At 41.9% G+C, this 12707-nt stretch overlaps 1 protein-coding gene across 2 annotated transcripts in view; it reads right to left on the bottom strand.

Annotated features, from left to right (window-relative positions):
• Gna14 (G protein subunit alpha 14) overlaps window positions 1–12707 on the bottom strand; it is a 202300-nt gene that overhangs the window by 89861 nt on the left and 99732 nt on the right. For both annotated transcript variants that reach the window (XM_004638118.2, XM_023722996.1), the window contains exon 2: window positions 680–864. In XM_004638118.2, coding sequence (XP_004638175.1) covers window positions 680–864 — 185 coding nt within the window. The remainder of the gene's footprint in view (window positions 1–679; window positions 865–12707) is intronic.

Here is a 12707-nt window from a genome sequence, read left to right as displayed (position 1 = left end):
TGAAATTTTATTTGACTTTTCCTCCCACTTCCCCCTTTCATTATTTTCCTCTGGCCTTAAATAGATTCGTATTTGTAATAACCAGTGGCGACAGGAAAGAAAATGCCAGTGTGACACCATCCCTTGATGGGAGCACTTTGCTAGCTGGCACTCCAGCATTGTTCCCATAAACTATAGCTTAGTTCCCAAGAAAGGCCAGCTCCCAACACAAACAAACAAACCTCACTGACTCCTCCTAGCAGTCTGCAGCACGTTAGTGAAAATATTTCCCGAGACTGGGAATTCTTAGAAAGGTGGCTACTGCAAGCCATCATCTCCAGCTCTCCACTGAAGACATAAACTGTGTTTGTAGCCTAAAAGAGAAAAATGTGTATATCTTCCTCTTCCATTGCCTGAAACCAGCAACCTAAGTAACTGCCCAAGGATTTCGATCCCCGCACATTGTGTGGCATCTCACTATCACTCTCATTTCCTACAGAAATCTTATTCCTGCAGAAACCAGATTACAGGGTTAACCAAACCATCACTCTCCTCAGGTACCTCCAGTTCAGAGCTGGAGCTCTAGCACCTACTGCAGTATCTGACGAAACCACCCAGAACCTATTATTGTTCTAAAACATTCACCAGCCAGGCTAGGAAGGCATGTGTTCACACAGGCCCCAGGCCCCACTTGCTTTACCTTATTCTGTTCACACATGTACTGAATCTTCAGCGCGTCCATTGCTCTGATCATGGCTTGCATGGCAGTGAATATGTTTTGGTAAACCAGCTTCGTGAACCCCTTGCGGTCTTCATCACTGTATCCAGACCCATGGATAATTCTCATTTGCTTGATGAAGGTGCTCTTGCCACTCTCACCAGTTCCTATAAAATGAAAAACCCATCAGCCGACTTCAACACACACATTTTAGAAAGGAAGGACTCCCCAGCAGAATCAGCCCATACCACAGTGAGCACACTGACGGGCCAGTCAGGCAAAGTTCTCCCAAATGCTCCGGGGAGATGAGGTTACATGTTGCTATCCTCAATGCAGTTGCTTAGTTTTAGGTACCAGCACATATAGTTAGTCAGGGTGAGAATCCTACCAATGAGGATGAGGTTAAAGTACAGTGGCATCCTGAGCCCCAGGGGAATGCCTGCCTGTGTCCCTTGCCCTGAGTTCTTGAAGCAACAGGGGACTGATGCTGAGTGTCCTGACCTGTTGAGGACTCTGCTACTGACAGTGGGAGGGGCAGTGGCTGCTTCACTGTACAGGGAAGATTTGAATAGGAGAAACGCTTGGAAAAGAGAAAAGGCCAATTATCTTGTCACTTTCAGTGTCTCGGATACAAGGATATACTTGATTCTTGCACAGTGGAGCACTGTGTATGTGATCACTTCTCTTCATGTTCAAATTTGTGAGTCAGGAGCACCTCAACATTCCCAACACTGCCCATGGCAGCCAAAGGGCTGGGCACAGCGGGAAGCCGTCCCCACTGCTCCAGAATGTGTACAGGTATCGAGACATAATATAATATGCAAAACATGCTGCCAAGACCCCACCTTTACATCAGATTGAGAGATTGCTTAAGATCCAAAAGTTGCAATGTACAGTAAGTAGAAAGATTTATGTAACCCAGTCGAACTATTTTCTAATGTTTTCCTTGATAAATATAATTAATCATGAGGTTGCATTACCATAGCTTGAGAATATGTTATATTAATGACTCTTTTCCAAGTCTAGGTATTGCTTCAAGACTTTATTAAGAGTTTAGGTCAGTATAGTCTCAACAAGCCATGTTCTCATTGGAGATATTTTCAACAGAGATGTTTTTAAGGTTCATCCATGTTATAGTATGTCAAAAATCCTTTCCTGTCTAAGGTTTAATAATACACTAATATTTTAAAGTACAAGATTGGGCATGGTGGTGCACGCCTGTAACCCCAGCACTTGGCAGGCTGTAAATAGAAGAATCACTATGAGTCCGAACTAGTAGTGAGATGCTGAACACCCTATAGATCCTTCCCTAAAATACAAAAATAAATAAACAAGATAAAATAAAATACAAAGCAGTAATAAATAATTCATTGTTTCAATTTTCAATTTTACCCCCTCCACATATAAAAATAAGTTATATCAATCCTCTTCCAACCACCTTGCGCTCAATGTGGGTCAAAATGAACCCAATTGCAGTAGAAACCACCCCAAATGTGGCCTAGAGAGAAACTTGTACTGATTCATTGTGAATTCTCCAGGGTTATTAGCCTGCTCCTGACAATGGCAAATATTAAAGTACTCCCTGTTTGCGCACCAGGCATTGTATCCAAATCCATTCTTTTATATTCATTCTGTCTCTGTCTGTCTGTCTGTCTGTCTGTCTGTCTGTCTGTCTGTCTGTCTCTGTCTCTGGTTTGAAATCAGGAGCACTATATCATTGAGATATATCCTCAGGCTTTTCTTCAAGTTTAGTTTTTAGTTCTTATTTTGAGACAGGGTCCTGATAAAATGCTCAAGGTAGCTTCAACCTGCACTCCTCCTGCCTTAGCCTCTTGAGTCACTGGAATTACAGCATACACTGCTCGCCCAGCACAGACGGTGTCCTTTAAGCCTCCACACCAGCTGATATAAGTCCTATCATCCTCACTTTATAGATGAGGACCTTGGAATTGAGATTGCTCACATAATCTCTACAAATCCACAGAGATAGTCAAGGAAACATTTGCGATTTACTGCATTAGACTCCAAGCATAGGCTGTATTGTCAGAGAATGTCCAGGTAATAACTTGAAAGGATTTTGCCGCATAGGTCTAATAGGAACAAATCTGAACTTCACAGCCACACACTGGATACTGAGATCCACTCTCCATCCTGCAGGTTCACACTGGTGGGGCATGAAGGAAACCTCCCAAACAGGTTCACTGTTGCCCCACTTGAACATCTAGAGATAAGAAAGGTGTTGCTGTCTTCCCTGCTCAGTGATGAGGACACTGGCCATGAGTCAGAGAAAGCCCAGCTTGGGTACACACTCTTAACTGGGGTAAGAAGCCAGGCCACAGTGCCCCAGCTTTCAGGGCTATCCCCAGTGCCACAAACCCTGCAGAGAATTTGCTTCCTGCAGGTAGGCTTGCCACCCCTCTCCAAGTGTGCACCATCAAAGTGCTCTAGGTACCTGGGCTGGGACTCCACAAGGTTGGGTATCCACATCACCTACACACTTGTCGACAGATCTCTCATTGTGCCTTGAATCCAACAAATATAATACCTAAAGGTCACTTGCTTTGGGTACCACAAGAACAAGGTGCTTGTTACATTGTTATCAACCAAAGAATTAAGTTGAGCTGAAACTTTCTTACCAGTTGGAAATTGTACTCTATGTTTCCTGTTTAGGGATGCTCACTCAGGATAGTAACACACTGCAAGTTTTGTGGCTGAGTAGACCGCACCAGGGGCCGAGGTATACAGCAGTAGATCTTCTAGACTGTGCACTCTATAATGAATGCCCAATGACAAAACTGCCTAACAACACATTTCTCAAAACAAGTGTCTGTCATTAAGTGACACATGGCTATGCTTGTAAACTCCTATCACCCAGAGCCCACTGCTACTTGTCATCATCCTACTGCAACGGTCTTCAGTAATACAATCAGTGGGTGACTTTTGGGCAAGGCGCTTGGCTAGTAATACATTTACCAGGGTCGCTCGAGTTCTTTTCTCTGCCTGCATACTCTCTGACCTCGCATGAGAAGATGAAGCTCCTTCCCATCCAAGCCTCCCACTTTGCCCTAAGTTTCTTGCTGGGAAGAGTTGTTCCTAGATCATTGGCCTCTTGAGTCCCCTCCAATATAACTTATTTCCTTTTAATGGGTAGGCACTCAATTACTGCTTATGTGGAACGCACAGAGCTTGCTGCTCTGCCATGTTTGGCATACATGATCTGTGCTCTATTTTAAATGAAAGCTCCTGGCCTCCTGTGGGCACCAATGTGTGCCTCTGGCCCTATAGGGAGCTTTTCTATAAGACATTTGTGCTGGGCTTTCTCCTTCAATTGTCTTTCTCAAACCTCGATCCTGCATATACCAACATTGAGATTTTTGTTATCCTTATACCACATGTATGAGTTAATATTTGGCTTTATTTTTATTTAGACAAGTTTTTATTATTGAGCTTTATATTTTATTTTTATAAGTTTGCTATGGAAGGAAACACGACTCTCATAATTGACAAAGTAGCAACACCCTCTTGTTTAATCAAATTGAGTATAGTAAATAAAACTTTGGTATTCTGATTATAAATCTTACCAACCTCCAGTTATCTGGGCACCACATTTCAGAAAACAAGCACAAATAACTGTTCTCCTTATGTGAAACTGGCCTTTTCCCTTTTTTTATCCTTACAGAACATTCTCCCATCCTCCAGAGGCTTCTGAAATTCCACCCATGAATGTCAATCCAGATACAAAATAACCAAGGGCTAAAATGCTCATAACTGGAAAAGAACCAATGAAATGTCTTCATGTTAAAATTCTAAACCCTCTGGGATTTGAGAGAGCAATATGAGGCTAAAGTTTCAACTCAATTTTAAGTGCACAGAAAGGATCAGAGGGGAAACAAAAAGTTGCTTTGAGGAGCCAGGGAGAAACAGACCACAGCAAAAACAACTGCTCTCCCAGTGATAGCCCAAGGATACCAGAGCACAAACTAGCTGTTCTAGAATTTCCCTAAAACTCAGAAAGGCAGCCTCCTTGAAAGCCAACGCGAGGTGCTGATAAGGTTTCTGAGGTGGACAGGGCTGTCTGGCTGCCAGTGATGCTTCCTGACCCACAGCGAGAAGCCGCCTTCAGCTCAGTGTTACCAGAGACCATGTGAGCTGAGTGAAATACGACTCACAGCAAAAATGAGGATACAATCCTAGTTGGGGCTGCTGTGTTCTAGATCATGTGACCAAGAAGGAGAGGGGTGGCATGTGGACAGTGACCTTATTTTTCTTATTCCTTGTAGCTCTGGATTCTAATATACCACACAGTGGGGGAATGATAAATGTTCCTGAAAGTAATAAGGAAGTGGCCTGCCTGGGCAGAACAGAAGGAGTATCTGAACAAAGAAACTTCACCTATAAAATGGCCCTAGCTGTTTGCCCTGTCTAAGGAAGACACCCTGTGACCAACACAGAAGGCTCCGACTCTATACCAGGCCTTTCTCGAGACAGGGATAGATGAATTTAAAAAAAAAAAAAAAAACACCTTTGTAATCTCTAAGGCAGGAAGATTCTCAGCAGCACAGAGGCCTGCCCACACAGGTGTGGTGACGTTTTCTGCTTGACCCCCTCTGACTCAGGCTGACCTTGACAGTAGCTGCTGACCTTGGTGATCAGGTGGCAGCCACCGCTTAGCTAGAGCTTCTGCGCTGTGTGCTGCCATCCTGGCACATGTTCTACAGACGCCTGTATATGGGGAAACCTGGTGAATGGGGGAACAGCGAGCAGGATTCTCCTCCCAAGTCAAAGCAGAATCCAACAGAGAGGCTTCTTGGGCCTATCTGCCCTGCATATTTTCACTGTCTTTCTAGGAGCCAGAGAACATGCTTTTAACTCCAGGGATTTAGGGTGCACCCAGACCAAGGACTAAAGGAGAAACACTACCCTGGGGCCCTTACTGAAAGGACTAACTCAAAATGGAATCTGGGTTTCAGGGTAAATCCTGAGGGGATTTGACTGACCTTGTCACATACAAAAGTTACATTTCTTGTTATATAAGTCTTGCTTTATCTTGGTCTTAACTATCCAGCAGAAAAGTATAAAAATGAGGTATAAAAAGTAAAGCCATATTAATATGCTCAGCTGTGAAAGGCTCAAGTCAAGAATTTCTGACATTGCCAGTCCTACAGATAACCTACTACTATTATGAACTACTGGACTATATTGGATTATTTAGCTGAGTTCATGCACCTACAATATTTAAATGGCAAGGGAATACCCATCTCTGACAAAACTAAACAAAAAAGGGAATATAAATGAAGGACCATTTTGTATCTGTATATACAAAATAGGATAGATATATAGCTGCACTCTCTTAATTCAATGAATAGAGTTGTTCTAGTAGTGTTTGTGGACAGGATATCATGTCTGCATCTTGTACAATGAATAACCACTAAGACAACAATATGCAATGAATTAATTTTGTTTATTTATTTATTTATTTATTGTGTGTGTGTGTGTGTGTGTATGTGGCCAGCTCAGCCCACCAGGGGGCGGGGCTGGCTGGCATGTGGTGCTGGGGGATTGAACCGCGGTCCCTGTGCTTTGCTAAGCCTGTTCCAAGTAGGTGCTTTAGACCACTGAGCCATCTCACCAGCCCCAATGTATTAATTATTGAAAACTGTGCTAGTAATTGGTTTTGAAACTATCTCATTGCTATTTGTTTCTCAATAAAATTAATTAAAAGAAATAATGGGATGGCAGGGTTTGAGCTTTTACATGACGTTCGGTTGAGCGGGTGGTCTTTCCTACCACGTTCCAATTTCATTTCTGCATGAGTAAAGTATCCTTGCAGGAGCTCTGTTTTTCAATTTCCAAGGGGAAAATGTTTTTACAAGTGCCAGGAGGAGTCTGTGATTCAGTTCTTCCCAGCCTCCATATCGCCACTGCAGCCACAGGACCCTCCTGGCTTCCATCCACGCACACAGGAGGCGCTGTTTCCGACCCATCCTGGGTGACACTGAACTGTAGACAAAAGGCTGAGTGGCCATGCTCACTAGAAAGGATAACATTCTCTGTGTGTGTGTGTGTGTGTGTGTGTGTGTGTGTGTGTGTGTGTTGCTGGTGATTGAACCCAGGGCTCTTACACTGAGCTGCACATTCCCACCTCTTTTTTATTTTTATATAGAGTGTCACTAAGTCACTAAACTGCCCAGGCTAGGTTCAAACTTGAGATCCTCTTTCAAACAAAAAGGGAAAGTTGACAGAAAAAAAATAAGTGACAAAGCTAAAATACAAGTAATAGAACAGTGGAAGAGAATTCAAAAGATGCTGTATTATATTTGATAGTCTTCTGGATTTATTGTTTTGTAAAATTACCTTTACTGACTAAGCGAGAAGAACAATGATTCCTACCATAGTGAGCTCTCCATATGAGTGGATTTCACATTGGTGGACTCAAATACCATAGACATATAATACTTTGTTAAATTGCATCCATTCTGGACATGTACATTTCCTCTGTCATTATCCCCCAACAATACATTACCAAGATTTACCTACCATGTTCATTGCACTAAGTGTTACAAGTAATCTAGAAATGATTTTAAATACATAGGAGGATATGTGTCCCTTATATGTAAATACTGCATCCATGGATATATTTTTAAAATCTTTTAACACAACTATAATATTCAATAACGGAACTTAGAAAAAATGGGGTATACCGATGAATGTCCATTTTGTATCTGTGTATTCAAAGAGGTTGGGATAGATATATAGTTGCATTCTCTTAATGAATAGAATGATTTGTTCTAATGGTGTTTGTAAATGGGATCACAATTCCTCATCTTGTACAGCAATTAACCACTAAGAAGAATATATGCAGTGTATTATTTGTTGAAACTGTCCTTCCGATATGATTTGAAACTGTTTCATTGCTATCTGTTTGTCAATAAAACTTTGAAAAAATAATAAAATAAAATAAAATAAAATAAAATCTTTTATTTATTTGGCACAGGGTCTCACCACACAGCTTCCAGGACCAGCAAAGCACGCAGCACTGGGAATCAAACCTGGGCAGGTACTTGCCCTTGTCAGATAGAGCTTAGACTGCTGAGCTATCTCCCCAGCCCTGTACCCATTGATATTTAAAAAGGACTTGGGTGTCACAGGTTTTGGTATCCTGGAAGAGTCTTAAACCCAGACCTCCATTGACTATGAAGGAAAATTGCATGTGTATCTTTCTACTTTGTGTATTTATAGATCTCCTTTTCAACAAGGGTGTATTTCCAATTCCAAACTTGATTAGAGAAGTTTTTAAATCAGGCAAAGCCAAAAGTTATTCTTCAGTAACATTTTTCTGGTGGGGGAAGAGAAGGTGTTACTGGAATTGAACACAGGACCTTCACACTGAGCTGTATCCCCAGCCTTTTATAAACTATTTTTATCTTGAGACAAAGTCTCACTAAGTTGCTAAACTGCCTAGGTGGGGGTAAAACTCACAATCCTTCTACCTGAGTACCTAAGAGTGCTGGGATTGCAGGCCTATGCCACCACACCCGGCTGACAATGTTTACACCAAGAATCCTTGAGTGATGGTTTTTCTAATTCAAAGCATCAAAAGCAATGTCCTTCTCATATTTTCCATAAATGAATTTAAGAGTTTAAATGCAATAACACAAGGCTGGCTTTTATTCTAAATTAATTTGAGCTCTTTATTGATACAATCAAATTTTTATAATTTGTTATAAATGTGGTATACTTTTAAAAATTTAATACAGACATTTACCTTAGTGTTAACTGCTTTATGTTGGGAAATGGCTAGCATTGATTTATATTCATCTCTTGCATATAGTCACATAACTCAGAGATTTGTGACTTAAAATGTTATAGCTGACCCTTCTGTAGAAAGTTATACCATTTCTGGAGTTCATTCTGTGGCAATAGCTTACTCGTGCAAGATTCTGCAATAGCAATAAAATACATAGACTCTTAAGGGTGAAGTGCTTATCATTAACAAAACTATTTTGTAAAATTTCCTGAACATCAATTATTTTTCCTTGAAAATGAATAAACCATACAAAGGACAGGGAAAAAACTTACCCAGATAACTACCATGACTTGTAATTAAAGTACTAATGTAATCCATTTCTCTCGTAAGGAGGGCCATGGGATCACTTTCCTCTTGAGACTGACTCATAATTGTTTTATTTTGTAAGACAGAGAAATGGTAAATGTGTACATTAATGGTTTAAGAATCTCTCACAGTTCATTGCTATTTATGAAAATGAACATTTCCCCCTCTCCTACATAAATGTTCACCAACAAGTTATAACACCAGGGCAGCTGTGAGAAACAGGCCCCCCACCTCAGAAAGAAAAGCAGAGCCACAGAACACAGGAATAGTTAACACAAGATGTAGCCCACAGTCAGATCTTGCTCCTGTACTACACTTACAATTGTCCAAAAGTTTGACTTTGTTAAAATTTAAAAAAAAAAAAGGAGAAACAGTAAAGGAAGGATAATAAGGAAAAAATAAAGCCCTAAATACAGACAATGAATTTAAAATCCTTAAGTCTTTAGGAATACAGGTGAGGAGAGGAGGCAACGCTTTCAATCAAACATGACCTGTGAGAGGATCTAACTCAGTTTCTTATTGGTCCCCCCTTTACCTCCAAAGATCACTTCAAATGAAAATAAATGCTTATTCAACAAGAGCTGCTGCTAGTGCATCTGAACATGAGATGAGGTTAAGAATGAAAACTTGGTAACTAGTTCTGCAGGTCTTCAAAAGTGTAATGCACCGTTGTATTAGCCAGTCTCCCTGTTGTAAGAACGAAAATTCCTGACATCTACAGCTTAAAGGAAGAGAGGTTTATATTGGCTCATGCTTCAGGGGCCTCAGTCCATGGTGTGCTGGCTCTAAGGCAGGAACATTCTGGTGGAAGATGGCACAAAGCTGTTCACCATGGTGGCTCACTGTGGTGGCACAGGGCAAGATCCCCCTAGAGGAAGGGTCTGGGTCACAGCTGCATGACTCACCCAGTCATCCCAAAGTGTACTACACTAATCTTCTGAGTAATTCTCAAACTGACAACCCAGGTTAACCATACAACTATTAGCTCTCTTTAAAAGTTTAGAAAACATTCTTTTATGAAATCCTTAAGATTATGGAGAAAGCATGTTCCATGCATAGGTATAGTATCTTTTGGTCTGCAATTGTGATGGAAATATAACAATTCAACTTTGGAATTTCCAATTTATGAAAGCACAGGGTGACTTCACCACCTATAACTCAGGCTTTCACTTTTGCCTTCCTTTATCAGTCCCAGGAGTCCAACTGATGCCTGAGCCAACTCATTCAACTCCTCACTTCTCTGACTGACACTGCTTTCACACAAATCCTCCTGCACTGACAGAAAGAATGTCACCACCAATTTTTATGTCCCATTACTTTTGCAATTGGCATCTGTGCATACTTTTCTCACTACAGCAGGCTCTCTTTCCCAGAGTTTTGCTTCTCATTGTTTTATATACCCATAGTCAACTTCAGCCCAAAAATAGTAAGTGCAAAATTCTGGAAGTAAACAATGAAATAAGTTTAAATTATCTGTTATTCTGAGAAGTGTGATGAAATCCAGTGCCATTCCACTCCATTCTGCCAAGATGTAAACTGCCCCTTTGTTCAGTGTACTCACTTGGTATACACTACCCACTCCTTAGCCTTTGAATGCCTGTGCTGCCAAAAGAATTACAGTGCATACAGAGTTCAGTACTAGCCACAGAATGTATCCAGCATGGAGGGAACCATAGCAATAGGCTCTGAATTCCCTTCAATCAGGAGCCATCTTTTCCATCTTTCAACACACTTTAGACTGCATCTTCTATAAGGAAAAGTTCTCAACAAATGTCTGAATATCTGAAAAATTTTCTAATACCACTTTCCTGACCATTCCTTACCTAAACACCATATCACCTTGGAATCATCATTACCGTCTAACTCAGAGAAGATTTTGAGAATGTTCTCTTGCCCTTTAATTCTCCTCCCACTTCCCAAATCAGCAAGCAAGTTTATGCCTACTTGTTTTAATTAGTTTTCTTGTCGCTGAGACAAAATACCTATCACCCAATGTTAGAGGACAGGTTTATTTTGCTCACAGTTTGTAGAGGTTTCAGTCCCTAACAGCCTGGCTCCAAGGCAGGGTGGCATGGCAGAGGGGCACTGCCAAGGAGAAACAGTCCGTGGCAAAGCTGAAGACAGCAAAAGCCATCAAGCAAGGGATGCCCACTTCCTATCCCTTACGCCTTCTCTACAGTACTTGGGGTGGGTAGCATTCATACCCTGTCATGGTTTGGGGCTTTTGCAGGGGAACAATATAATACAGGACACATCTTATAACATTATTTTATAATGAATCACCCAAAGAATCACATACAGAAAGCACAGGAAATCTGTCCACACACTAAAGACCAAAGAATCCAGCTGAGGGCCCTCTCTAATATCTTTCATGCGTCCAGCTGAAAACCTAGAACCTATAAAAATGCTTCTCACAAGTGGAGGCTGTCTTAGTTACTCTTCTCTAGTTGCTAGGACAAATACCCAACACCCAAAATGAAGGAAGGAAAGATTTATTTAACTCACAGTTACTGGAGGTTTCAGTCCATATTCAGCTGGGTCCAAGGCAGAGCAGCACATAACAGAAAGCAACTCTCAGGGCCGCAGCAAAGAGCAAGAGCACAAAAAGAGGAGTAACAGCAGCTCAAGCAGCTAACTTCTCTTTCCTCCTTACATTGTAATGCAAATTACTTGCCCAGGGCAGGTGCAGCATCCACACCCACCATAATCAATCACAAACTCCAGAAGCTGCCCCAAGACTGCATGAGGCTTTCGGGAGACAACTAGACATAAACCATAACAGAGGCCTACAGCCCACAACAATGTCTCATGCAGGCCTGCTTCACGGATCTGTGCTGGGAAGACCCAAAGGTAAATAGTAGAAGCTAAAAACTCTATGCCTGCAGGATGAAGGATCTGGGCTAGCAGTCTGAGAGATCTGAACCAGAGCCAGGAAGCAATGCTCAAGGCAACAAACAGAGCTCCTCCCAATAGTACCACAACCATCCTCAGTAACAACGAGGTCCTGAGCATTCAGCAGGAAAGCCAACATGACAAGCTTCTCCAGAAGGCCGAGCAGTGCACCATCTTCTCCTCCAGAACCAGGAAGTGATTCTCAAGATGAGGACTAGAGCTCCCCCAAAATGAACCACAGCCATTCTCTGGGACAATGAAAGTCCAAATCTCCTCCAGTGACAAGAACAACCAAGTTCATCAGGGAAGCCAGTATAACAAGGAGAATAGCCCAAGAGAACCAGCAACTTCCAACAGCTCCCACAGCTTCTCCAAACAGCTTCCCTACAGCCTCTCTACAGCTTCTCCAGTTCTGTCTCTTATGGTCCTGGCAAGAATCCGCAGGTGGGCCTCCCACACTCAGCACCATGCTAGTTCAATTCAGCTGGGTTTAATAAGTTGATCACCAATCAACAATCCACTATACACCCTTAATTCTAGAGCCCTTGATCCTAGGATTGTACCATGAATCCATTCCAGCATCACACAGCCTAGATCCAGCCACCTCTGAAAAGGTCTCACCTATGACCTCATGAGGCTTCGGTGGACATCTAGATACAGCCATAACACTACTTAACTTGGGTTCTCTCATCAAGAGGCTGAAGGGAGTGGAGAAACCAGGATATATCATGTACAGGTTCAAATTCCTTATGTTTTGGCCCTAGACTTTAAAGGTCAGTGAGGACTCAGGACATAAGAGAACCTGTACTGTAACATCCTGTAATTCAGTGATGTCCCAAATTTTCTAATCAAGGAGATAATGGGACCACAGAGGAAAGTGATCGATGATGTAGAGTGTGCCTAAGGAGAGTCACATGGAGAGAAAACATTTTCTCAGGCTTTCACAGAGAGCAAATTGGTCAAGCAGTGGCTGTGACTCATCCACATGAATGACACTGACAAAAG

Source organism: Octodon degus, unplaced genomic scaffold (assembly GCF_000260255.1).
Source record: "Octodon degus isolate 3935 unplaced genomic scaffold, OctDeg1.0 scaffold00095, whole genome shotgun sequence".
In the NCBI taxonomy this organism is placed as follows: domain Eukaryota; kingdom Metazoa; phylum Chordata; class Mammalia; order Rodentia; family Octodontidae; genus Octodon; species Octodon degus.
Note: the sequence above shows the minus strand (reverse complement) of the source record. Positions and strands in the feature narration are given on the sequence as shown.